We start from the raw sequence: 25,948 nt of genomic DNA, 5'->3' as shown, positions 1-25,948 counted from the left end.
TGAAAATTGAGCTCCCTTGGCCTATTACGTGCAACTAGCAGCTGCCAGAAACTCAATCATGAATCTTTTAGCCATTTTTTTTTCATCTGGGCAAGGAAGAAGCCGTATTGCAGTGACAGGACCTGGCACTCCCTCTTCGCCTGATGCGTTTTCCGAGTGTCAGCTGCGGTTCCTCCGACGTCTGAGCTGCCCATCAGTCACCTAACATCTGCCTTTCCATGAAGGTTGGACTGATCCTGGACTCACCACTCGGCATCAGAGTAGCTAAAACAAACTCAGTTCCCTTCTTCTTCTCTTTAGATGCTTTCTTCCAGGGCTTTTCGGTCATTCAAGCAGAAGTACCTGCTTTTTGTGATTTGCTGAAGGGTACAACCCTTCCCCTTGAATAGCGCTCTGCTTTTTGCTTTCTTGTGTGCTTCATGTAACACTCGTGGTCCTTGGCCAAGCTGCAGGTTGGTCCTGCAGATGGGCAGAGCTGGTGATGCAGAAGGTTCAGCCCATGGGAGAGCAGATAGTAATTGTGTTGATCTGGTTTGGACCTTTGGGGCAGAACAACTGAAAAACCCATCTGTCTTGCCAGGCCCTTCGTCACCATTCAGTGACACAACTTCTGTCCCCAGGGTGGGAGGTTTGGAGATCTCAGGTTGTCCTTACTTTGAACCGGCTTATTACTAAGCTGGGTTTTGTACATCTTGGTGTCCAGTTTGGAGCTGTGGCAGGGCAGCTGTGGCCAGCGTGCAGGGGAGCTCTGTCACCCTCTTTGCTCTTGAAATCAGTCCTTACTCGTCAGACACTTGTTTTACCCTGTGCAAAACTTAAATTCCACATTAAGATTCTCTCACTGGCAACATCATGTTTTTCTTTGTCATGATCATTTTTGGGAGGAATTCCCTAGATTTTTTTTTTATAACTGCACCTGCCTCCTCTGTACACCTCCAGGGTAGAGAAGGTGTGTTGGAGGCAACCTCTGTTCTTTAGGCTGATTTTTTTTCTTGTCTGACTTCAGGAACGGGTGGTTTCTTATTTGAAAATGGGGCATTTTTCTTAGTTTCTTGAGCCTTCCCTGTGGTGCTCAGCATCGGCTGGAGAATTTCAGGGAGCGATTGATCTTCTGGGAGTTTGCAAGTGCAAAGGGTTGAGGCAGCTCTTGTTCAAGACATGCTGCCTTGCAAGGGCAGACTCCCTTTCTGCATTGCTCTGAAAGCTGAGATGCAGGCACCCTGCATAAAGGCTTCTCCAAAGCATCAGAACTGTAGGTAAGAAATTCACTCGCTATGTTTTACCAAAGAAGAAATGAAAAGGTTGCGTTCCTTCCCCTTTGCCTCCCCGAAACGCACAAATAAAAAAAGAAACCCAACAAAAAAAAGTTATGTTGTTGAGCTGAAAGGCTCCTTTGTGAGCTGTTGTGCAGCCCTGCAGGATCGCAGCTCCTTCCTCCTGCAGAGCTGCTGGAGTTCAGCTGGGGCAGAAAGGCCGCACATTCCTGGTGGTGATGGAAGGCTCTGTCCCAGCGACGGGCGCTGACAAACGTTACCGCTTCGCCTACGTGCGACCCGGGCCTTAAAAATGTGTTGCTTACAGTGCTTTTTGTTTAGCCGTGTGGGGTTTTTCAAGTCATTAAAAGGTTTGGATTCCCCTCAGGAGTTAGTCAGCTAGAAAGTTTTGTTTTGTACGGTTGGGTCGTATTGAAGCAACATGAGCAGCAAAACATCTGCATGTTTTGAGTCAGGAAAATTATTTCACTTTTAGATAACTCAAAAAAATGGCTGAAATTACTTTATTAGACTTTCAAACAGTAAATTTAAAAACCTCTGGGCTGAGGCCAAGCAAGGGAGATTTTTACCCAAAGGAGAATTCTTCAGAAAGCAAATGAAAGAAAATAGCAAGGCTCAAGTTTAACCCTCGCAGGATATATTGCCTCTGTCCTAATAATTGGTCGAAGTTCTCTGTTTCCAGATAAGCTTTTCTAGGCTGAATGATGATTTTGCTCAAGTTGTTCTTCCGTATTATTTATCTACATTCTTCAGTTGCCGCATTGCCTCCCTGTGAACCGATGAGCTCTCCGTTACCCTCCCACATGGGTGTAACAGCCGAGGGGCTGATCCGCCGCCGTCATCAGAATAGGTGCGGAATGCACTAGAGTAGGATTGTTTCCTTCAGGTGAAGTTTCTAGTTTAACCAATTGTTAAAAAACTTCTCAAAGCTTTTGAAGTTTTGTATTAATATTTCCCAAGAATGGGTTCTGCTTGATTCCAAAAATATGAAAAGGAAGGTGCCTCGTTCAAACTGTGAATATGGAAAAACGCAGTTTTCCAAAGTGCACATTTTTGGAGTCTGAGCTGGAGCAGTTCTGTGACTGAACTGATTTTGAGGCGAGAAGTTGAAAATCCATAGCAAAATAACCACTCCTGAGGAGAGATGGTGTTTCTGAGCTGAAGAAAGTTGGTTTGCATTTGTCTCATTATCTGCTACTGAAAAATCACAGGAATTTGGGGGGTCCTTTGCCCTCTGTGCTGCATCCCAAGCATCCATTTTTTCACTGTGTACATTTCCCAGGCTGCGGCAGATTTTGAAAGGAGATGCAGAAAGTTACTTGAGACACAGGAGTTAACTTGCTCATTTTCCAGCTTTCCTGCTGACCTCCCTACTCTCACTTACTTTTGCAACTTTCTCAGAAATTGGTCTTTTGTTTTAAAGCTGTAATTGCTTGGTCTCAGCCCAAAGGTGATTTAGAGTGGGCTGTTGGGGGATTTTTAGGGTTTTTTTTCTAATTCATGAAGACTTTGGTCTCTCTTATGACTAAGAATAACAACATTTCTTAACAGTTCAGAAATGGCTGTTCCTTAAAACTTTGTGTGTTGCTTCATTCTTGTTAAGTTTGACAAAAGTACTTTTTAAAGCTATTTAAATGACAGAAATGGCCTGGTGCATGCATAGTCCATATCTTTTATGGTTTATTTATGCCGTTGTCTGTGAATGCCAGGACAGTATTTCGCAGAACTCCTTTGTGCCACAGCTAGCTTTTGCCTTGAGTGATAGGTGGTAATTCAAACAAGTAGCAGCTGTGGAAAAATACAGGGGTTTCACTGTCAAGGTTTTGCATATGATACTGAGGTTTTCTGATCTGGCCCCTCAGTTTATGAAGTTGTGCCAAATTAATATCATTGCCTAGAAGAGTGATCTAATCGGGCAGGTTAATCAAGTAGAAATGTACAAATTCACAAACCCGCAATCATTTGTTTTTATTATTTTTAAGCAATAAGGAAATTAAATGCAAACAGTGTTCATTACTTAAGGTTGCAAATTTTAAATTCAAAAATGCTGTGACATTCCGCAGCTGTGGTTTTCAGAGCAATGCAAGCATGATTCCAAGAGACATACGGAATATTTTGAAACGTAGTTATGTTATTAGATAATGTGACATACAGTATATGCAATTTAGGATGAATATGAAACACTTCAAAATGGCTTGGAAATCCTAATCATTTATGATCCTTGACTTGTAACATTGGGATTTGTTTTCCAGCTGGCAGCTTTGCCCGTTGCATTCATTTAGGGCTTGAACGTGATCTTTGCTGAGTGCTGCTTGCAGTCCCATGTGTTACAGCGGAGGGAGCTTTTTCTCCCATCTTTTCACATGTGCCTTCAGTAAGACCAGGGCAGAATAGCCCGGGGGGGCGGGATTCTCATGGCCCACCTCTCGTAGAGCCTTTGTCATCGCTGTCTGTGAAGGGAAGGCGCGGCGTGGAGCGGGCTGCGCAGTCTCCCGCGGGAGGCTGAGCTGGGTGCACTGTTCCCGGTTTGCTTTCCTGGGTTGACAGCACTTGCCCAGGAATTAAGCGCATGAGCTATTTCAACAAACCTTCATCATCATGAACTCCATTAATAACAGTGGGACAGCGGGTCCAGCCTGTGCACACTTCAGCCAGGGCCGGTCCGCCTGGAGACGCAACACAAATGGCCTGAGGCGAGAGGAGGGATGGTGGCAGGGGCTTTCCTGGGGCAGAGCGGGGAGGCAGCTGCTCGGAGCCATGCTGGCGGGCACTCCCTCGCACCCCACGCCTCCCCGCAGCCCTCTCGGGGCTCCCCGTATGCAGGGCCATGGCGGGGGTGTCCCTTCTAGCCATCCCATTTTGAAACCAGGTCCTTGCAACAACTCGGAGAAGGAGAGCCCCAGTTTTGGAGGCTCTTCCTAAGGACTGCAGGCAGCTGCCTTGTAACAAACAGCCCCCGAGGTGGCCAGGGTCGGCCCCGCAGCCTGCCCCGGCTAAGGGCCGCCGGCCTCACGCAGCCCGCTCTGTCGGCAGCTGCCGTCCCGCCGAGGGAGCCGGCGCCGTCCACGGAGGCAGCTGCTCCTGGGAGGTGCTCCGGGCTGGGCGTCGCGGGCTGCCATGGCGGGGTGCCATGGCGGAGGAGAGCCGCAGCTGCAGGAGCGTGAGCAAGCAAGGCACCGGGGACGGCCGAGGCGCAGCCCCGCGCTGTCGGACGTGGGGCAGAGTCGGCCGTCAGATCTAAGTGCAGCTCTTTCTCTTTGCAGACACTGAAGCTGCCTCAGGTGAAGGAGCCTCACAAGGCAGTAAGTACTCACGGCGCTGTGGGTGCGTAAGGGGGGAACGGGGCCTGGCGTGTGCGAGCACCGCGGGTGCGCTGCGTGGCACAGGGCCCGTTTGCGGGCGCTCTCCCCTCGGGGGTACGGCCAGGCTTGCTGACCGCGGCTCCCCGGCATCCCTCGCCCCGCTCGGGGGCTGGTGCGGCCGCAGCGCCGGGGGATGCGGCGGGCGCGGGGAGCGGGGCTGGCGGGCGGTTTCAGGAGCCGGGGCAGGAGATCGGGGGGCCGGCGGGACCCGTCCCCGCGGGCCGGGACGGCGCGGCCGGCAGAGGGCGGCCCGCGCCGCGGAGATGGCGGCGGCGGCGGGCGGGAGCCGCGGGGCAGGGCTGGCGGGGCGGCCGCCTCCGGCGCGGCCTCCGCGGGGGGCGTTCGTCGTCGCCCTCCCGCCCTGAGGGGAGCGCGGTGCCCGCGGCCGGGCGGGCTCGGCCGTGGTGCCTGCGGGAGCTGGGCGGTGCGAGGAGATGGAGGGCAGCCATGAGCAGCGCTCCCACCGCCCCGCTGCCTCAGCCCCCACGGGGGAGGCGCTGGGTGCTGCCAGCCTCTCTAGTGCGATCAAGGCTTGTCGGATTTACAAACCTTACACCTACAGTTTGGGGGAGGGGGGGTGTCCCTGCCCTGGGGAGGGGCGTTGATGAAGCTGTGCACCAGGGGAAGAGGTGGCATCACAGGGACCTGGTGGCAGCCTGGTGGCCCCTGGGCAGGGATGTGGGGCAGACGGAGCCAGGCAGTTCACCGTGGTGGGAGAATGAGAGATAATGGACATAAAGTGGAAGGAAGGGAGGCTGAGGCTGTGTTGAAGGAAAACCTTTTCCCTGTGCTGTGGAGCCGGTTGTCCAGAGATGTTGTGTCTTATGCATCCTTGGAGGTTTACAAAACCAGCCTGCATAAAGTCCCAAGTAACCAGGTCTGAGCTCAGAGAAGACCCTGCTTTGTGCAGGAGGTCAGACCAGAGGCCTCCTGAGGTCTCTTGCTGACCTGGATTGTGCTGTGATCACGTTAGGTGAGAGCCACAGGTTCCATTGGAAAGGTAAGTTACCAACCTTGGTAGTTACAGAGGGTAGGTTGGAAGCACCAAACCGACCCTGGGTGGGTATAAAAATGTTAGCCAAATAGTAAAGAAAAATATCAATTAAAAACCACAACCATGTCAGCTTTTTTGAACTGCTGTTTCTTCACGACCATTCTGTGATCGGTGAGGAGTTGGGGTTAGCCTGGGGGAGTCTTGGCTTTCTGTCTGCAGAAGGAAGCAGGACTGACTTCACTGCAGGTGGGGGATGAAGATCCTCAGCCCTGAGCCAAAATGCTTCAGTAGCAACCAGCCATCACACAGTATAACCACTCCTGGTGCTCACTGGCAGGGAGATGGGCTCTGCAGTTGCGCCCTTTCTCTTTCCGTTGACCCAGTGACATGTGGTGTCCAGCTCCATGCAGGGGATGGAGTCTCGTTCCCAGGCTCCTGTCACCTCCTCTGTCATCTTTTTCTTAGTAGGTGCTCTGCTGCCTGTTGGTGTTCTTACCCTGAGCCTTTCCAGGCTCATCTCCTGGCCCCTTGCTCTGAATTTTGACACGGGGCCCTGCTGTGTTGTGGGCTTTGCTGGGTGCATCCTGGGCTTGTTATTTGGTATTGGGCGGAGTATCCTTTTTGCCAGAGCTTGGGAACCACCTTGTGCAAAGAAATGTGTGTGGTTGTTTTTTTTTTCTGCAAGTCAGCTTTTCCCCTTCTTACCCGTCATGGGAATTTTTTTGGCTGAGAAAGACAAGGCAGAGTAAGGTATAGAGAGTAGGAGGGAAAAGCCACGAGGGTTCATGCGTCTGCAATCCGTAGAAGAATTTCTGTGGACATAACTGCTGCTTCTGTGGTATCTGGATTTTGGGGAGCTGAGGAGAATGGAAAGTCACGGGCAGAAGAAGTCTCTGGGACGGAGCAGTGACAAGCAGCTGCTCCTGTACCAGGATTCAGAGCTGCTGCCATGGTAGCAGTGGAGATGGAGCAAGGAGCAGTAAGAGAGGCAGGGACTGCTTCCACCTTCACGCAGGGCTGTATGAATCTGGCCCCCTCCCCAGTGCAGGATTTACTGAGCCCCCTTTTCGCCTGCCACACTCATTACTATCTGAAAAACGTCTCATCTAGCTAAAAGAGCTGGAGACACGACCAAGCCACCAGAGCAGGGAAATGGTGAGTAGTGGGTGATGGGATGGGGAAGGCAGGTCCACCGCAGCCATCCTCTCTGGTGGAAGAACAGGCTGTGCGTGTCACCTGTGTTACATGAAACTGCCCGGCCTGTGCTGCTGTTCCTAAGTGCAGATGGTTGTAATTTCCTGACAAAGTCATCTTCCCCTCCTTGCTGCTGCAGTGAAATAGTTCAGCTGTCTTCTTTCCTCCCTGCGCCTTCCCCTCTGGGGCTGGATTAAATCCCTAGCCTACCCTGGTTGCCTCTGCACAGCTCTTCTCCTTTTTCCACTCAATGGCTCTCTTGTTTCCTTGTCAGTCTGTTTGCTCCTCGTATATTTAAGGAATTTTTTATTTATCTTTCCTTTCCTGCTATTTTTGTTTTGCCTGCTGCTCCAGTGCTATTCCTTTGCGACCCAATTTGGCTGTTTACACCCTTTCTATTACAGACGTCTGTATTGTTCAAATCTTCTTTTGCTATTTCTGTCTCATTAGGAACCTCTAGGTTCATGGGCTCTGCAGGCATGGTTTGCTGCCTTCTTCCAAAATTTCTCAGTATTTAGGGCATACAGCAAGATCTTGCTTTCTCTCATGTGCTTCTCTCTGGAGCATAGATTGCATCCATCCCAAACTGGTGTGGATTAGGAGTTCCCTTGACCAGCAGTGGGTCTTTGGCATTGGTTCAAATAACTAGAACTGCAGGTTTTTAAAAGCTGTTCAGGTTTTCTCCGTGGTGACTTTTTGGAGGCAGCTGTTACTAACGGCCACAGCAGGCACCTGAAAAGTTCTGGTGAAGGCAACCTTGTGTGTCAAGCAAGGAGGCATCTTGGCTGCTGCCTCTGCAAGGGCAGCAGCAAGGGCGCCTTGGCTTGGTCCCAGGAGTAATCGAGCTTTGGTGGCAGTTAGCTCTATCGTGCTCCCCAGACTTACCCTGACAGCAGTGAGTCGTGTTTGGTTCTTGGGAGGCAAAGTCTGCATCTTGCCATATTGTGTCTGAGAGCGAGTCACGCTTGGCCTGTTGGGAGGATGAGTTACTGATGTGGTGGGTGATGGTGTGTTGTAACATGCCCCTGCCTTTGGGTCTGAAGGACTGTGGTAAGAAGGGGCTGCTGCGAGAATGGCTGTCCTGGCCTTTTTTTCTTGGGAAGAAGGGAGCCACGGGGCAAGCTGGGACGCAACTGAGGCCAGTCATTTGTTTGCTGCCTGCTTAAAGAACAGACAGTGGTGTTTAGACTTTCCAGCTGGGAAGGTGCTTTGAAGACTCCCTTGAGGAAAAACTGTTGCACTTGGTTATTTTCAGCCTTTGGGGTTTTTAGTCTATAGATTGTGTCTCTGGGACTCCTTTTAATTTTTTGGACCCATTCTTGAAGGAATGTAGATCTGTGGTATTGAGAAGAGGATGTGCTCATGGGGACATAGTTACATGGCTTTGGGAGCTACTTCTCTAGCCTTGGCTCAGGGTCCAAGACCAGAATTCCCACATGTAGAGAGAAGAAAACAATGCAACCCGCAGTGCTAATGTGTGAATAAAAAGGCTTGTCTAACTGGTACCAACTTGACTGGCAGGGAGGAGGAAGGGAGGAAGGTTTTGAAAGAAAACGTTCTATTTGATATTTTATTCTAGGCACAGATGGCCAGTTTGACATCTAGGTCACTGACTGTTCCTGTAGAAGAGTCTGTCAGTCTTTTCTGAGATGCTTGTACACCTCTGGTTTGCTCCAGACTTCCAGAAGTCTTGGGAAGAAGGTGTTTGGGCTAGATCTGCGCAATCGTTCTCCATGGAAATTCCAGTCATGTTTAGGGAAGTTGCAAACTTTGTGAAAACAGTCTCCCTCCTGCTGCTCACATACCACAGGAAATTCTTGGCAACATGACAGATAGCTAAATAAAACCACTGGCAAGCCCGGGTCCACAAGCCCTGCACCGGTAGGGACAGTGTGCCAGAGACACTGCGGTGGGAAGCGTGTGGTGTGAACAGGTCTTTGCACTGTGCTGGGTCGTGAAGCAGGTTGCATGCAGTGCACATGTCACCATTTGGGGACAGCAGTTTTAAGAGCTAGGCTGGCTCCAGTGTTGAATCAGCAGTCCTACCCGTGGCAGCGCCGATACCGAGAAGCTGCAGTTGGGTTAGGAAGAAAACCTGGGATGGTCTCCATGCTGACAGCTTCTTTCTGGGCTTATCCCCAGGAGGTGGAGGGCAGTATGAGTTTCCACCAGCACAGCCCTAGTATGCAGAGTGTGGTAGCCTTCACTGTTTCCAGATTTGTACTTCTGCTACAGATTATGGATCATAATATTTAGTTTATTGGATTTTGGTATTACTCTTACCTGTAGGAAAGAGGAACTTTCATTTTATCTCTAATATCAGTGATCTGGACAAGGAGTTCAAGTGCACCCTCTGTACATTTGCAGATGACACCAAGCTGGGAAGGAGTGTCGATCTGCTCGAGGGCAGGAAGGCTCTGCAGAGGGACCTGGACAGGCTGGATCGATGGGCCAAGGCCAGCTGTGTGAGGTTTAACAAGGCCAGGTGCCGGGTCCTGCCCTTGGGTCACACCAACCCCAGGCAGCGCTCCAGGCCTGGGGCAGAGGGGCTGGGAAGTGCCCGGCGGAGAAGGCCCTGGGGGTGCTGGCTGACAGCCGGCTGGGCGTGAGCCAGCAGTGCCCGGGTGGCCAAGGAGGCCACCAGCCCCCGGGCTCGTGTCAGCCCTGGTGTGGCCAGCAGGAGCCGGGCAGGGATGGGGCCCCTGTGCTCGGCCCTGGGGAGGCCCCACCTCGAATGCCGGGCTCAGGTTTGGGCCCCTCGGGACAAGAAGGCCCTTGAGGGGCTGGAGCGTGTCCAGAGAAGGGCAGCGGGGCTGGGGCAGGGTCTGGAGCACAAGTGTGCTGGGGGGCGGCTGAGGGAGCTGGGGGGGTTTAGCCTGGAGAAGAGGGGGCTGAGGGGAGCCCTTCTCGCTCTCTGCAGCTGCCTGAGAGGGGCTGGAGTGAGGGGAGGGTTGGTCTCTTCTCCCAGGTCACCAGTGACAGGACGAGAGGGAACGGCCTCAAGCTGCATCAGGGGAGGTTTGGGTTGGAGATTAGGAAAAATTTCTTCCCGGCCAGAGCGGTCAGGCACTGGCACAGGCTGCCCAGAGAGGTGGTGGAGTCATCATCCCTGGGGGTGTTCAAAAACCGTGTAGACGTGGCATTTGGGAACATGGTTTAGGAGACGTGGTGGTGCTGAGTTGACAGCTGGACTTGATGATCTCAGAAGTTGTTTCCAATCTTAATGATTCTACAATTCTGTGATTCTACAACTCCCAGAATAACCGTAACTGGCTTGCAGAGCTCAAAGTTAGACTGTGAGTTTTATGGTTGCCCATAAAACATTAATTCATCTGGGAGTGTGTAAGCACCTAAGCTTTTGTCTATATACTCACTACTGCTTTTTCTAATAGTGGCTCTGCCTCTTTGGACCAGCCTAGGACAGAATTAAGGCTGCTCTGGGAACTGTTAATATGGATGGCACTTGCCTAATTACAACTTACCAATGGCCTTTTCATACCTGTTTTCAAAATGCCAAATGTATACTGTTACTAGTCCCTAGTACTTCCAAGCTTTTTTCTTGGATGAGCCTTGGATCACTTTTCAGAGGAGTTTGGTGTCCTTGCAGGCAGGTGGGGAAGCAGCAGAGAAAATGACTTGCCAGAGGGTATCAGTGGGCGAATGGCGAAGGCAGAGGGCGCAGGTCTCTGGGCTTGCAGCCCAGTCCCTGTCTGCTGGGCACAGCCGTATGCTGTTGGATTGCATTTCCATGCCCTGTGAAAGTAGAAAACAAATGCACAGAGAAGTGGGAGAGAAAGAATTGTTAAAAGCTGAAGGTTTCTTTAAGTATAGCTGGTGTATTAACTTCTCATACGTCTAGTTAGCTAGTTGAGAGTAAGTGTTCCTTTTCTCTGGGGAGAAGTCCTGAGCCTGATGGAGCAATGCTGCTTAATATTGTGGGGAAGAGTCTTACCATTCCTGGAATCTTTAAATAAAATGCTGTTAAAAGCAGGAAGAATCAAGAAGTGATTTCAGGAGCCTAGAATTCATTTCCAGTCAGTCAGCCAGGTCGGCTGAGTTCAGGGGAGCTTGCTGATAGCATGGTTTGCTCCGTCTTCGTTCGCTGGTAACAACTTTTTTGAGGACCATGACAACCAAGATGTAGTTTAAAAGCAGTTAGTGCTCACAGGCAGTACTAGCCAAGAGTGTGAAGTTTGCTGTGTTAGACTGTTAGTGTGCCAGCAGCCAGTTGTTCTGTGGTGTACAGGAAAAACAACATGAAAAAGCAGTTCCACTAAAACAACCCAGTTCAAATACTCCACTTGCTTTCATTCCTAGCGGTGTTGCAGTTTGTTACTATGGCAATTCAGTGACATTTGCTGGAAGTTGGAAGACCACTAATGGTTGTTTTCTGGTAGATCCTGTTCTTTCTGCCTCCATCTCCTGCTTTTCTGTACATGCAATTTTGTTTCAGAGACAAAGCTGGATTTCGTGCTGTGTCTCAAAAGCAGATCCCTGTGCTTGTGCTGCCAGCAGGTTACTCCTACACAGCTCTTCAACATACTCCACCATTTGGGAGATGCCTGAGAGCACAGCATATAAATCTTGTCTGTAAGCCCAGAACATCCTTTGCCTGGCAGCACCTGCTTCACTTGTGCCTTAAATTCTAACATAAACAGGAGCAACTTTCATAGTACATGTATGCTTGCTGTGGCCAGCCCCATAGGCTGAAAACTTCTGGGCCAGATCCCACAAAATCCCAAGGTTGATCCCAAGTAACACAGCCTGTTATTTTCATTGTGTCTGTTGGCCTTTCTGTTGCGTTGGAACCCCTTTTTTCTGTTAGCAAATAATTTTTTAAAAAATTAATATTACCATCTCACAGGTGATGGTATTTACCAGGTACTTCAGACTGCCCTGTTGTGCAATCAGGTTGCATGAGGGGCAAAAAGTAGTCTTTGGGTGTTGTGTGATGATGTTACGTCACCTCCAGACACCCCAATGAGTAGCTTTTCCCAGGCCATTGTGGTGTGAAGTTTTTCCAGATTGGGTGGGAAGTTCTAGAACTAAAGAAGGATGGCCTGCCTCAACCTCTCCTGGAAGAAGGCAGGAGTCTCTCCATGTTGCCCTTTGAAGGGGACAGAGAAGTGACTGTATTTACTGGGAAAAAAATGGATTTACCACAGCCCTTAATGGTCCCGTGCCTGACCATTGAAAGGTACATGGGAACTGGCAGGACCAAGGGTAAGCAGCAGCCCCTGTGCCTGAGGCAAGGCTGAGGACAGCAGCGATACAGATGAGAAAGGAGCTACGTCCAAGCCGTGGCCAACAGGGCTGGTGGGAGGCACTGGCTGACCTGAAGTAGTGTCCTGCCCTCAGCCAGGCTGGAGGCGCGCCTGAGCAGGAGCCCCCTGTGGACGGGAGTCGGTGGCAGCTGGCAGAGCGCAGCCGGGGAGCTGGGCTGCGGGCAGTAACGCCCACACCCTGCGCAGCAGCAGCCTGTAGCCTCCCTCCTGTCTCGCACAGGGGAGGTGGGTGTCAGCTGTGCTTTCCTGAGGATGGAAAAGCCGCTCCCCTGTGTTCAGGTAAACGTGGCATGTGCTGGGGTCAGTGATGGATCTTACTGGAGGAGCTGCCTGAGTTAGGGACCCTGCTGTGAGAAGTGTTGGAAGGACTGTGCAAGAGGCAAGCTCATAGCCAGCTGCAAGGTGCTGAGGTAACTGGCATTCATCAGACTGTGTGTGAGGGCAGCGAGCGTCTGTTCGTTAGGAGTAGCTGCTGATTGCTCCTGAAACTAGAGTTCATGACTCTCAGATGGCATTTGAATGCACTTTTCCTTCTAGTCATCTCAAGATGGCTCCTTCCCCTTGCACAAAGGCAGGGTAAAAACGACTAGATGAAATTGCTGATTGTCACTGACAAAAATTTGCAAGATCACACTGATGACTGAGCTTCAGCTTGCAAGAATTTTAGAACTAGATTTGGGCTCCAAAAAGCTTCATTGCTTGATAGATAGAATATCCTCAAGGTTGTTTTTCTAAAGCATTTTTCAGAAATTTGCTGTGCAGACAGTTCCTCAACCTCTCAGATGTGAGGCCTTTCCTAGTGCTTTCCCTGCTAGCCCTGGGTGGGACTTTCTGCCAGTAGGCGGTCTTAACTCCTCCTTGCTGCCGTTAAACTGAAGTCTTGTCTTTCCTTCTATGGCCAGACTTGATCACCCTTCCCAGTTTATAGCAACTTCTTAATGTATTATGCATTGCTTTCCCTATTGAAATGAGTTGTGTTATTGCGTTGGGGGTACAAAGTTTGTGTAATAGAAGGTTTACACAGATACTTGTCTCATACAGAGAGAAAAAACAAATATGTAGTAAAGGGAGGACAGGGCACAGCTGGTGATACGAAGAGTTCTTGAGCTCTTTTGACACAGTCCAGGCTTTAGCATCCTCTCCAGCTCAAAACTGGCCCTCAAGAAGAGACTGAGAAATGGATGGACTACACTTTCCTCTCCTCTTGAGTGATGGACTGCTGTAGCACAGACCAAAATTGTACTGCAAACTACAATTATAAAATAGTAAGAAGCCGTTCAGCTCCAAGGCTGCCAGTTCTACCAGTGCAATCCAGGGAAGGAAAAGCTGGTCGGTACGTTTTCCTTGTGCTGTGTCTTATAAGAGCAAATACAAAGGAAGGCAGGGACGCACAGTGTCTGCTGCAGTGCCACAGAGTTAAAAATAACTGCGTTTAAGGATAGATACCCTTATAATACAGGAGGTACCAAAATGATCTTCAGAGGACGTACCCCCGTCTCTGCTATGTACGTGATGAATAAGGCAGGACAACCCAATATCTCTCAGGTTTTGTGTTACTTAGCTGCATGCCGTCACCATCCCTGGTTCAGGGCTTGACTCCAAGCTTGGGCTTTGCCATAGCCTAGAGGAAAACACATGGCTCTGGTATAGCAGAGCTGGCTGCCAGGGACATGGCCAACCTGTTCAGCTCTCTCAAGCTGAAGCTCCCACATTGTGGCACAGTTTTTTTTAGTGGGTGCCTTATGACGTCTGAGTCACTGCTCTTTGCCAGATCTTCAGTCCCTCGTATCGAGTACCTAGAGGTAGCAAAGCATTTATGCCTGCATACAGGCTGTGTTTTAGTTTGTGATTATATCCCAACTCCTGGTAACTGTCTGTAATTCTCAGCAGACTTGTGATGGGTCGGGAGGCGTGCCTTTTGAAAATTAAATATAACTCTGCTGTCATCTGTGAGCTTCATTTTCTCCTTCCCCATTCACAGTAGTGTCATACTTGCTTATTGTGTGCTAGCCTGTGCTTGGACGCTGGGCCATTCGGTGGTGGTGGGCGCTAATTTTCATCTGGGTCTGAGGATGTTGTAGGCTGCAAACAGAATGTTTTTCTTTCCATTTCTTAGCCAAATGCATTCAAACCCATCACCTGTGTGCAGGACAGCATCCGTGAGGAGTGTGCATCTCCACTGTGTGACCTTATTTAGTTAAAAGAAGGAAAAAAGAAAATTGCAATTTTTTTTTCCAAAATGGAATACATAGTAAATATTTCACAACCCCATAAATAAAAAATGATTGGCCTGATCTTTTAAAAACATATTTCCCTTTGGGCTCTGACTAAGCATGAGAAAGTTCAGCCTAAGAGGGAATTTATTTGAAAAATCAGTGAAAGGTTAGAAACAAGGATGTGGGCTGGAATATGCCTTACAAACATTAACTGTGGAGGCATAGTGCTAATGCCTTGCATGTGCAAAAACATTTTGAGGGTTGTGAATTTAAACCATGAAATTAATATATTCAAAACTAAAGTTTTCTTCCCCAGACCTTACATGTACAGGATATGGTGATTTCTAACGTTCTGACTAGTGATGGGAAGATGAGTAAGTGGTTTGCTGGTGTTAATTTAAGATTAAGGAAGACCCTTTAGCATCTCCATTTCTTGATTAATTTTAAATATTCAAATTTGCAACCTTAATGTTCCCCTAAAGTAAATTTTAGCTTTTGATTTCCTTTCACTTATTGGGGGGTAACAGAGCAAAAAATGGAAAGTTCCACTGTTGTCTTTGGTAAAACTTGCTAATGCCGTACACAATTAAAAGCCTAATGTAGATGATGTGTGTGTGCGTGCACACCCACGTACAAATGCCAAAATGAACTGTTAGTCATTTATAACTTTGTGATTAATTTTTCCAATGTTCTTAGTTAATAATTCTCCTGCTTCTTGGGAGCAGATTTTATTTTTCTAATGTGTTTGAATTTTGAGTAGGTAAAGTCTCTTTAGATTCCCATTTGCCTAACAAGTAGATGAATATATTCATATTCAAATTTAAATGACCAGTGGGCTGAGACCAAGAATGATAAACTTCGGTGCAGGAGGAGGACATTAAGAAAATGATAAGGAACTTAATTCTGGGATCTACAGTGTAAAGAATTTTGACCTTAAGGCCTGAGATGGATTCCTTTAGTGCCGTAGTTGCTGCCTTTCACAAAAGTGTATTTCACTGCAGCTCTGGGGCTGGGGTCATTCGTTCTCCCCTGGAACAAGACTTTTTTGGCAAGGTGCAGTGCTGTGTGTTGCACGTTAACACAGGTTACTCTTGTCTTGCTCTTGCATTCTCCTTCTCTGAGTACATTGCAGGACTGGAATGGGAGAGAGTCTGTCCCTGCAGTTTCTCAGGGTTTCTGGGACACAGGAGGTCTGTTTGCCTTTGCCTTTCCCTACTGCTGTTTGCTAGTTGTGACCCAGTACCTTCACATTACAGCACCAATGTCTTTTTTGAGGCTGGGTGAAGTAGGTAACAGCTCCTGGGCCTGTTTTTTAATAGGGTGAATTTGAAGTTGCTCTTCTGGCATAACTGTTACACTAAGGGTTCTTTCTGGATGTTCTGACTTTGTGTATCCTACTGGGTGTCTTGCCTTATAACCACATAAAGTGTGCTCAGGAGCATGGCACACGCAGTCGTGCTGGAGGTTTTGATGTTCATGCAGGTCCTGCAGTTCCATAGCTCTGGAGAGGACCAGTTGCTCTGTATGCAGTTTTAATCTAAGGTTTTAGAAAAGGAGGCTTTCCAGTTTTGTATAAATCTGTGATCTTCACATGATCTTGTGCAGAAAATTGCTAATATTTTGTGCATACTTCTGTAAGTAGAGACTCCAGAAGGGAGATCTGCTCTGCAGGGAGATCTGGATAGGCTGGAGGAGTGGGCCAGCAAGAACCTTACGAAGTTCAACAAGGACAAGTGTAAGGTCATCCACCTGGGAAAACATAATCCAGGAGTGCAGCACAAACTGGGATCCACCTGGCTGGAGAGCATCTCTGTGGAAAGGGACCTGGGGGTCCTGGTGGGCAGGAAGCTCAACATGAGCGAGCAGTGGCTGCTGCGGCCAAGAAGGCCAACAGGGTGCTGGGTTGCATCAAACAGGGCATCGCCAGCAGAGATAAAGAAGCCATCATCCCGCTCTACTCAGCGTTGGCCAGGCCACACCTGGAGCGCTGTGGGCAGTTCTGGTCCCCGCTGTACAAAAAGGATGTGGCCAGGCTGGAAGGGGCCCAGAGAAGGGCCACCAGGATGATCCAAGGACTGGGAAGCTGCCATACGAGGATGGGCTGGGAGAGCTGGGTTTGTTCAGCCTTGAGAAAAGGAGGCTCAGAGGGGATCTCATCCCCACGTACCAGTACTTAAGGGGCAGCTACAAAGGAGATGGAGACTCCCTTTTTCCACGGAGTCCCATGGAGAGGACAAGGGGGATGGACACAAGTTGCTCTTGGGGAGATTCCGATTGGACACGAGAGGGAAATTTTTCACAGTGAGGGCAGTCACCATTGGAATAATCTCCCCAGGGAAGGGGTTGGTTCGGCCATGTTGGACACCTTCAAGAGTCATCTGGACAGGGTGCTGGGCCATCCTGTCTAGACTGTGCTCTTCCCAGAATGGTTGGACTAGATGGTCCCTGAGGTCCCTTCCAGCCTGGCATTCTGTGATTCTGTGAATATACCCACAAAAATTAAATTTCTGCCCCTTTCCCAGATACTGACCAAAGAAACCATGCTTACAGAGATCTGGATGTTAATACTTCGCAGCAAATCTGTTGCAGAGTTTCTAGGCAGCAAAACTGATGAATACAAATATTTATTCTAGTAAAAAAGGATAAGAATTTTAGTAATCCCAGAGTGTTGTGATCATCCGTCAGTTTGTCCTGAAAATGCCATGAGAGCTTTGTTGAAGATAGAAATACATCCCTCCACCGTTCGTTAAGAAGGGATACACTTTCCATCTTCCAACACGGTTTGAAATTTAGCAAGAGAAAAGGTGTACAAAAAGCAATGCCATTAATTGTTCCAAATTCTTCTTTCAGCCTGAACCTTTGTCTGCTGAGCTGCGTGTTGGCATTTCAACAATAAATCTGAATAGCACACAAAAAACCCCAACACTCTTAAGTATTATTTTATTTTTTAAAAACTATATCCCAATCATTCGTAAGCGAAGAAAATGCTCAAAAAGATGCAGCAGTCTGTACTGTTGAGTAATCCAGCTTGCCTCGCCACAGGAAGTATTGTCACTTCTAAGGATCTTTATAACCAGGAGAGGCAGAGCACTACAAGGATCACCTTAAGATCTCTTCCTTTCAACCTAAGCAAAAAGGCTAGAGTTCTGGATTATCTTGGCTGACTGAAGAGAGGAGGGTTCTGCATCCTCCTAGTTTATTTAAATTTGGTTTTGTTCTTTATGAAGGTTTATGGAGCCAGGATTTCTTCTTCAGTGCTGCTCAGTCATTTAGCTATCACTTTTCCTTTCCACTTTGGAAGCTAGGCAGTGATACCCGCTGTGAACTGCTGTCTGGAAGTCGCAGCAAGATCAAGATCTCTAGTCAAGGACAAATGAGTAGGAAAAGTCAAGATGAGGCTTGCTTTTCCTCATGAAACTCTCAGTGCTACATCATTTAATCTAAACAGTTGTGAAGTAGATACAGCAGTGTATGTTTCCAGTCAAACCATTTTGATTCCAAAAGGAGGTTAAAATAAAATGGCCTTTATTGTGTGTTGTGTAGAACTCCACAATGTGGGCTGAACTTGCTTAAAATGGAGATTCCGCACCTGTGTTGATATCAAAAATAGATCTTATTCCATCAGCAAGTCAGGTATGTACAAGTACATCTATGGTTTTTTAATTATGCAAGATTAATGCTTTTCTTTGTCAAATTGCTGGTTGCAGCATATTAAATCTCTCTTTTCAACATTCTTTATCTTACACTTAGTTGCAAGTTGAATAAAAAAGAATCCAATGCTGCCCTGAAGTGACACCAAAATGAAAAGTCTGAAACTAGATCTGCTGGTGTTATATTGTTCGGTGTGTCTGAAGCGTGCTGTGGAGTCTGAATATCCTGGTTCATAATGCTGATTTTTGGGATAATCATAAAACACGCTAATATTTTAACTTTAAATTGCTAATATTTGCTGTCTGCATGGACTCAACATACTTTTAACCATGGGAGAAGGAAATTCATTGATGTGTAACATTCTGAGAATGCCTGGGAAGTCTTCTGTCCCTCAACATCCAGTGAGTAGTACCCAAAACACCTTTTCCCCAAAGTGTTTAAAAAAAACCCCAGTATGTGACCATCAGACTATTATGAACAAGGCGGCTGTCTTTCAGAAATTAATTCAGGATGTTCCCCTCTGTATGGAATTTCCTGCTAGTCTGGCATCAAGTTACATTGGCATTTAAATCTCCTTCATCGTTGATACACTCAGCAGACACGTGGTTTAGATAAAGTATCACAGAATTCATAGAATTTACTGGCCACATACTTGAAAGCAGCTTAAAAAATGCTGTAAGGTGAAGTCAGTCCTGTAGCTACTGAGTGCATCTGCAACAGCTCTTCTGAGGAGCTGGGACTAAGCTCTGAAACGCTTCAGCAGGACACCGAGCACAGCCTGTGGCTCCATGCCCTCTCACCTGTCACTTAGCCCCTCGCCAACTCAAAGGCGAGCTAACATTTTGCACCATTTTCTGGTAATTTCAACCCTCTGTGTGAGGGTTTGGGATTACCTATTTTTGGCTTGCTAGTTTGCAGCCTGAGGACCCCTCTTTGCGAAGCATGGGAAGCACCATGCTAGGTTAAGCCAGTGTGCGCCCAGATGTCTCCTGTGTTCCTGACAAAGGCCAAATGTTTGTGGGAAAGAAGTAAATGATCATGAAATGAGTGATCTTGGAGTAGTTTGCCCACAGGGAAAATTTTTTCCTAACCCCCACTTAGGAGCTGGCTTGTGCCTTTGTGTGTGAGGGTTTCTGTCCTTTCCAAATCTCTGGATTTTATTACTATTTAATCCTTACTAATGTAACTCTGGATACTTTAATCCTCTTAAGGGGTTGCTGCTGACTGTGGGCTCAGTCCTGCTCCCTTTTCAAGGAATTTTGCTGTTAGACACCTTTAAGCTGAGCTCTGACGTAGATTGCAACTGATTTTACTGGCAACTGTCTACTTGGCTGTAAAATGCAGGTGTAAAGCTTGTAACTTCTGTGCAAGAACACAGTTTGAGTGAGGAGTAAATGGAGGTCTGTAGGCAGTGAGCTCTGCGTCTGCAGACTTGCATTTTACCTTTCCCCACTGCCAGCCCAGCGTCTAGAAGGAAGCCCCTAAAGATGCCAAAGGGTTAGGTCAAAGGAATTATCTGTGAACCTGCGCGAGGAATATCCTGATGGCGTAGGAAGCCATAAACATGTCCCTTTATATCCAGGTGCCCTTCTGCCTGCAGAAAGGAAGAAGCCGCCTCTCTCTCCAGAGCTGCTTATGTGCTGCCCTGGGTGGAATACAGAGAAACAAGTGAAGGTCCCAGATGTTCCTGCTGCATTCTGGGTCATCTTCTAGGGAGGCTGCTCGGGTAGTCTGTGTGCTTGTCACAGCTCGGAAGGGTGTTTCCCAGTGACAAGCATGAGGCACGTATCTCAAAGAATGCCAGCATTTTCTGTTTCTCTGCATCAGGTGATGTCACGGTGGCCTTTGCTCTTGCTGAATGGTGTTGGAGTTGCTCATGACCCCTTGCAGTGAGGCAGACATCCCAGGAAAGATGATGCTTTTTTCCGGTACGGCTACACAGCTGTTCACCAGCAACAGCCCCCTGATAATCACCAATAGGACTTGTAAGGACTCCAGCATCTGCCAGCAGATTTTCAGGAAACAGTTAAGGAATGTGAAACTGAGCATCAGAGCATCTCGTGGATTGTCCCACGATCCACTGGCCATGGCTGGAGGGACAATGCTGACATTTCATTGTCACATAACCCTCACCCGGAAAGCCTGTTTTGGGGGAGAAACATCACAACCTCAAATAGAGAGACGACAGATAAATGTATTGCGGAGCGCTTAGGTGTAAGAAATCCGGCCCTGCTTTCAGAGATGCTGCTGGACTTCATGAACTGTTTGAGAAACTTTGTTTCCTGAGGTGAGCCAGGAACATGGAATTCCTGTAGTTTGGTCCTTCCTTTGCCGTTCTCAGACCTTTTGGTGTAAAAGTTCCATCCTGACTGTGGAGCAGGACAAGTAATGCTGTAGCTACAGTCCGGACTTCCTCTTTTCCTTTTTAATTTTGCTGCTTTTTTTGTTGACTGGGAGCTGGAACGCTGCTGGATTTTAGGACTAGTTCAGCAGGATGTTGCAATCAGTTCACATTCAGTTTTGCCCTTCCACATTTGGAGGCTGTCCCTAGTAGACAGCTATTTCTGCAGCGCTCTATAAGAGCAGGATCACTTAGCATTCAAGAGTATCTTCAGTGTCTAGTTGCCATGAGAGCTTCCCTGTCAAGTAGCTTTTGTGGCTTCTTCCATTTGAAATGTCAGTATGAATTCTGGGTCAGGTGAAAATTGTTCTTCGCCTTGGAGAAGCCCTTACGAAGCTCGCGCAGCCTGCCGTGTGGAGACCCCAGCATTCTGGACTCGTAGTGGGATGTGCTGTCATCGTGGCGGGGGTGTCGTCTGAACGATGTATGTCACTGTTGCCAGTTTGGGTTTCTGTGATGCTGCGCAGAGCTCTCTGAGCTCAGTAGGAACTAGTTTGTACACGCTTTTTGTGGTCTCAATTCCTGCCTTTACAAGGGCGGGTTGAGTGATCCGTATTTTTAGCTTGTGATACAGAAGTCCTGACCTTTCAACAGATTTCTGATTGCTCTCGTTCCCTTCCTGGGGAAAGGTTTCTAGAGCAAAATCCACGGAGGCCCTGGGCCAAGTACGCTAAGGAAAGAAGCCTCTTCTTCTGCCTGCCACTGTTGGGTGTGTGTTCTCTGCCCTCCCTCTTTACTGCCGAAATGAGATATGTGCTTTCTTCTCTGCTGAATATTTGAAGCAAAACAGGAAAAAAAAAGATCTCCAAATAGTTAATGCAACATCTGGGAAGAAAGGTGACCTGGCTGATCATCCCTAGGGCAGGGTGTTTCAGCAGCTACGAGTCATTGCTGAGCACAGGCTGCGCGGCAGGAGCCAGCCGGCAGCAGCCGCTGGAGACAGGCAGAAAAGAGCAGCACATTCCCTGTCTTTACTGCAGGTGCACTTACAAGCAGAGGAGTTAAAAATGCTTTCAGGTCCCATGGAGTTATTTCTTGGGTACCTAAAAAACCTGCCTGTTTGCCATCGCAGTATGTCAGTCATGCCTGAGGAACTGCCTTGTAACAAGGCTGCTGCTTGCCTTTTTTTGTAATAAGATGTGATGCTGTATTTTACTGTGTGTGTTTATGAGATTAAATGTGGGCTGACTGAGGATATAAGGCTGTTACTCCTTAGACCTCTTTGGGGAATCTCCGCTCCCCTTGGAAAGACTCATTAGCGTGAAGGAGGAATGGTATTTGCTGGAGATTTTTTTTAACTAGACGTCTTTTAAGGATTTTGAAACTCCAGGTTTGCAATAATACAATATTGCAATATAATATATAATATACAATATATATATACACACACATACAATAATATAATACACAATACAATATAATATAATACAGTGATTGCTCAGCTTGCAGGAAGGGCGTGTTCTGCAGGACTGTTGCCTCAATACCAGTAAGGGACAGCACTGAACCTCCGTGCTCCTGGGCTAATTGGTATCTTTCCCTGTAGGTTTCCTCAAGTCCTAATAGTGCCTGTTGGCATGCTTTGCTTTCGGTGGAGATGCACTGTGTTAATGTCTACCTGGTGAGAGGAGAGCTTGAATCTGAGCAGACTTGCTTAAGTAGCATTAGTTCGGCTGTCTGGTACCAACTCCTCAGAGGCTTGGGGATGAGGGTTTCAGTATGGGCTTGCAGGCACGCCTGAGCTCTTGGAGCCCCTTTCCATTGCAAGCTGTGCTGTTGCATGTATTGGGTGTGGTGCCCCTGCTGGACTCTGCCTTGGTGTAGTAGTTACAACCCAGCAGAGGGAAAGGAGTAGCATACAGGCTAATTCTGCTCAGTGAGTTTCTTGGTAAGAAAGCTGTCGCTGCTGGGAACAGCACTGGAAATATTCTGGCCGTCAGCAAGGACACCTTTATTGGGTAAGAAGGAAGATGTCTGACACTCGGGCGCAGCCCTGGAAGAGTGACCGTTGTTCAGAGAGGGTAAAGCTTAGCTACACATTGGCAGTTCTTCTGATACTTTCGCTGTAAACCTCCTCAGCTCTCAGACTTGGCACTGTTTGCTGGGTGTCATCTCCTTTAAAGAGCTGAGAAAGAGATTAGTACCAAGATCAGCCAGAATAAATTCTACTTCTCATAACCACCTGTTTCACTGTAATCTCTGGAGGTCATTCTTCCTTAGGGAAAACAGTCCCTTACCAAAACAAGCAAACCCCTATTCTCCTGGGGTCTCTTTTTATCATGTTTTCATTTCCCCACACTGCCTAAGGAAGGAAGCGGTCATACCCAGCATGTGCTACTGAAGTCTCCACCGTTGACAGTGAGATCCTCACAATCTTTCCTGAGTTACAGAAACTACAACTAGCCATGCCTGTTTGAGTCTGTGAACCGGTGTGCCTAGCGTTTAGTTTTATTCTAACAAGTCTCCTTATTTATTGAGCACTTTTTTTCCAAACGAAGGCCATAATGGGTTTTTTTCTCCAAATGGAGGTACCAAAAGCGCTTGGTATTTGGTACTCCCTTGAAGGATTAGTCTTCAGTTCATCCACTACGTGGCTTGTTACACTTCAAACAGGAGGTTGGTTTCTTGTCTTTGGGACAGCCAGCGATGTGGGACTGATTACTGATGACACATTATGAAATTTCTCTGCTAATTATTGACTCTCGGGTTGTTGTTTTTTTTGCAACAGATACACAGATATTCACTAGCAAGCATTAGATTCGCTTTGTTGTCTTGTCAAAAAGGGTCCAGGGTAGACCGAGACCCTTAGCGCCATTGTATGGCCATGGAAGGAGACCACATAAGATTATGTAATGAGACACGCTTAATTGCGATCTACCAGTGCTTTTATCACTTGAATGTTCTCGCAGTCATGTTTTGCTTCTCCTCCTGCTATTCCTTAAGCAGTGGACTATCTGAAGCAGTGAATCCTTTTCATCTCGGTATATACGCCTGGCCTCTGTCTCGCTTGTTCAGCCTAGACTTTTTAAAATTCATTAGATCTAACTTAGCGTTGCTGTGCTCTGATTAAGATGCAAATATCTTTAGGTAGCAGAAGTAAAGTTCCAGTGCCCAGCTGTTTAACACCTTCTGTATTTGGCATTTTTCTCTTATAGATCACCATAGCTTCTACTTTTTTTCTGCCAAGCAGAATAAAGGGCGGAAAGTGATTCTTCATTTAGTGTTGAAACCCCATGTGCTGTTGGACTGCAGTAATGAACCCAAGTGAGCGCTTAGACTGTACCAATGCATACTAGCTTAAAATATTTATTTCTTTTAAAAATGAAATTATTGGGAAGTAAAACAAAAGCTTACTTCATGTGCATACTCCTGGTGTGTTTGAAAATGGTGTGGAAGAAGTAAAAACAAGGCTTTAAATTTGCTGATCATATGGATACATGAATACAAACAACTGAGCTACTGCTGGGAGGCTTACTGAATGGCAGCTCACCTGTGGAGCCGCGGTAGCTGGTTTGAACGCTCCTGTTGCGAAGTAAAAGACACCAGTTTCAGGATGCTTTGTGGCTACACAAGCTGATGTGTTTTACATGTTTGCAATGGGCTGGTAGCCCGCAACCCGTCGGCTGCTGCGGTCAGCTAACCAGGACAGTGCTGCAGGTTGCAGTGTGGTGACTGCTTACGGGTGTCAGTCTGCACCCAGGGGTGTATGTCAGACATCAGAAGATGGAAAAGCCACACCAAGTTGACAAGTGAAATTTTCTTCTTATACTGATGTGATAGCTGAGCCAAAGACATTCATTGTCTCCTGCCAGATCAAAACATTCATAAGCATCTCCAGCTTTTTTGCACCTGTCTGTCTTCCCCACACAGCTGTGGTGAAGGGGGTCTGTTGTTTCTGGGATGAAGGGAGGGCATCTAGGGTACAAACATATATGAAACCAGGATCCATCAGTCTCCTGCTCACTGAGCACCTTACTGTCTGCACGTTTTGGATTGTTGGTTCTCTTTGGTTTTGTTGTTACAACATACAAATATACAGGATCTTGGATACAGTTAGTAACGAGTAAGCAGCAGCAGTGAGAACCAAGCATGGCATGAGTGTGTAGGCACATCCAGTCCATGTTGTAGCTGGCGTATTAAGACTTCAACTTCTAACAGCTCATATGTTGACTTTGTTTAGTTCTGCCAAATTGTCCCCATCCTGGCCAGTACTTGCCTACTGTAGCCCTGATCTTCCAAAGGAGCAGCAGTGCCTGCTGCTCTGGGTCTTTGGTGCTGTGAGATCTTATGGAGGCTGTACTGGAGAGCGGAGCTGCCTGGACAGGAAATAACAAATCAGAATATGCCCCGAGCCATAGAGCGTGGGGCATGAGGGGGTCAGAGATTCAACAGAGCGTGTGAGATGAGTGTAAACTGCATGGGAGTGTCTGACTGAGCAGCGTTGTCTGGAGTGCTTGCCTTTTTTCTCAAAGTTTCTAAAGTGGCCTGTTTTCTTCTTCCTACAGACAATTTTAGGTACACATGTGACATATGTGGAAAAAAATATAAATATTATAGCTGCTTCCAAGAGCACAGAGACCTGCATGCCGTGGATGGTGAGTACTGTTTTGACACTCAGACTCCCAAACTAGAATGAGAAGTCATTGGGGAAGGCAGAACGTGGCTGTGCAGGACCATGCGGCCCGTGGTGTACAGGACGTTGCACAGCATGGCTCGCTCGCCTTTGTCAGTGGAGGCACAGTCCACAGGCACCACAGGAAGACGTTTCCTGTGCTTGATTCTCTTTGCGTGTATCAAAAGAACACCCTCTGCTGGGACCTGTGGTTCTTGCAGTCCTTCCTCCTGTCTGTATAGAGGTTCATGGTTAGGATGGATATGCAGAACTGAGTGCCTCAAGGTAAATTGTCAGTCTGGCTACTTGCTCGGCAAGAGTTGGTTGCCTTTTGGTTTCTGACTTCAAGGGATTGTTCCCAACATGCTCATCTGTGAGAAACCACATTTCAGAGTTGAGAAATGTTGTTTCGTTCTTCTTAATCACTGTGGTAGAGACCTGATGCAGTTGTCAGTGGACCTTACAGGCCAATTTTTCCTCTGTGAAAGTAGATATGGCCTAGGCTGGTGACACTCAGACAAAAGCAGACACCCTCATCTGGAAGCAGTGTTTCTTTTTTCTACATAGGGGGAAATAGAAGCAACAACATATTGGCTTTGGCTTGCCCCTTGCTTGCTGGGCATCTAAAGCTCCTCAACTCAGAGCCCACAGATACTCCAAACTCTCACTGCGTATGCTACGAGCCTGTTGGAATCGCTTGGCCAAGGAGGGAGCCCTGGCAGAGTTTTAGAAAGAGGCTGCTTGGAAAGCAGAAGGTTTTGAATGGCTGGACTGTCTCAGAAAAGCAAGTACTTTTTCACAATACACGATGTCCAAAAAATTGCTGTTTTTAACTGGAACGTGTGAGCATATGAACGTGCTCTAAGAACAGCCAGCATTCTCTTGCAGTGCACCACTGCACGCTCCCTTCCGCACACGGGGAGCCAAAATTAAATTACTGGGACTGAAAGTCACTGTGAGTT

At 47.7% G+C, this 25,948-nt stretch overlaps 1 protein-coding gene across 9 annotated transcripts in view; it reads left to right on the top strand.

Annotated features, from left to right (window-relative positions):
* ZNF618 (zinc finger protein 618) overlaps positions 1-25,948 on the top strand; it is a 164,702-nt gene that overhangs the window by 92,642 nt on the left and 46,112 nt on the right. For 6 of the 9 annotated variants that reach the window (XM_075112326.1, XM_075112327.1, XM_075112320.1 and 3 more), the window contains exons 5-6: positions 4,538-4,576; positions 24,880-24,969. In XM_075112326.1, coding sequence (XP_074968427.1) covers positions 4,538-4,576; positions 24,880-24,969 — 129 coding nt within the window. The remainder of the gene's footprint in view (positions 1-4,537; positions 4,577-24,879; positions 24,970-25,948) is intronic. The other 3 variants (XM_075112318.1, XM_075112323.1, XM_075112319.1) reach the window with 1 other exon arrangement.

The sequence above is a fragment of the Phalacrocorax aristotelis genome, chromosome 17, assembly GCF_949628215.1.
Source record: "Phalacrocorax aristotelis chromosome 17, bGulAri2.1, whole genome shotgun sequence".
Classification (NCBI taxonomy): Eukaryota; Metazoa; Chordata; class Aves; order Suliformes; family Phalacrocoracidae; genus Phalacrocorax; species Phalacrocorax aristotelis.
Note: the sequence above shows the minus strand (reverse complement) of the source record. Positions and strands in the feature narration are given on the sequence as shown.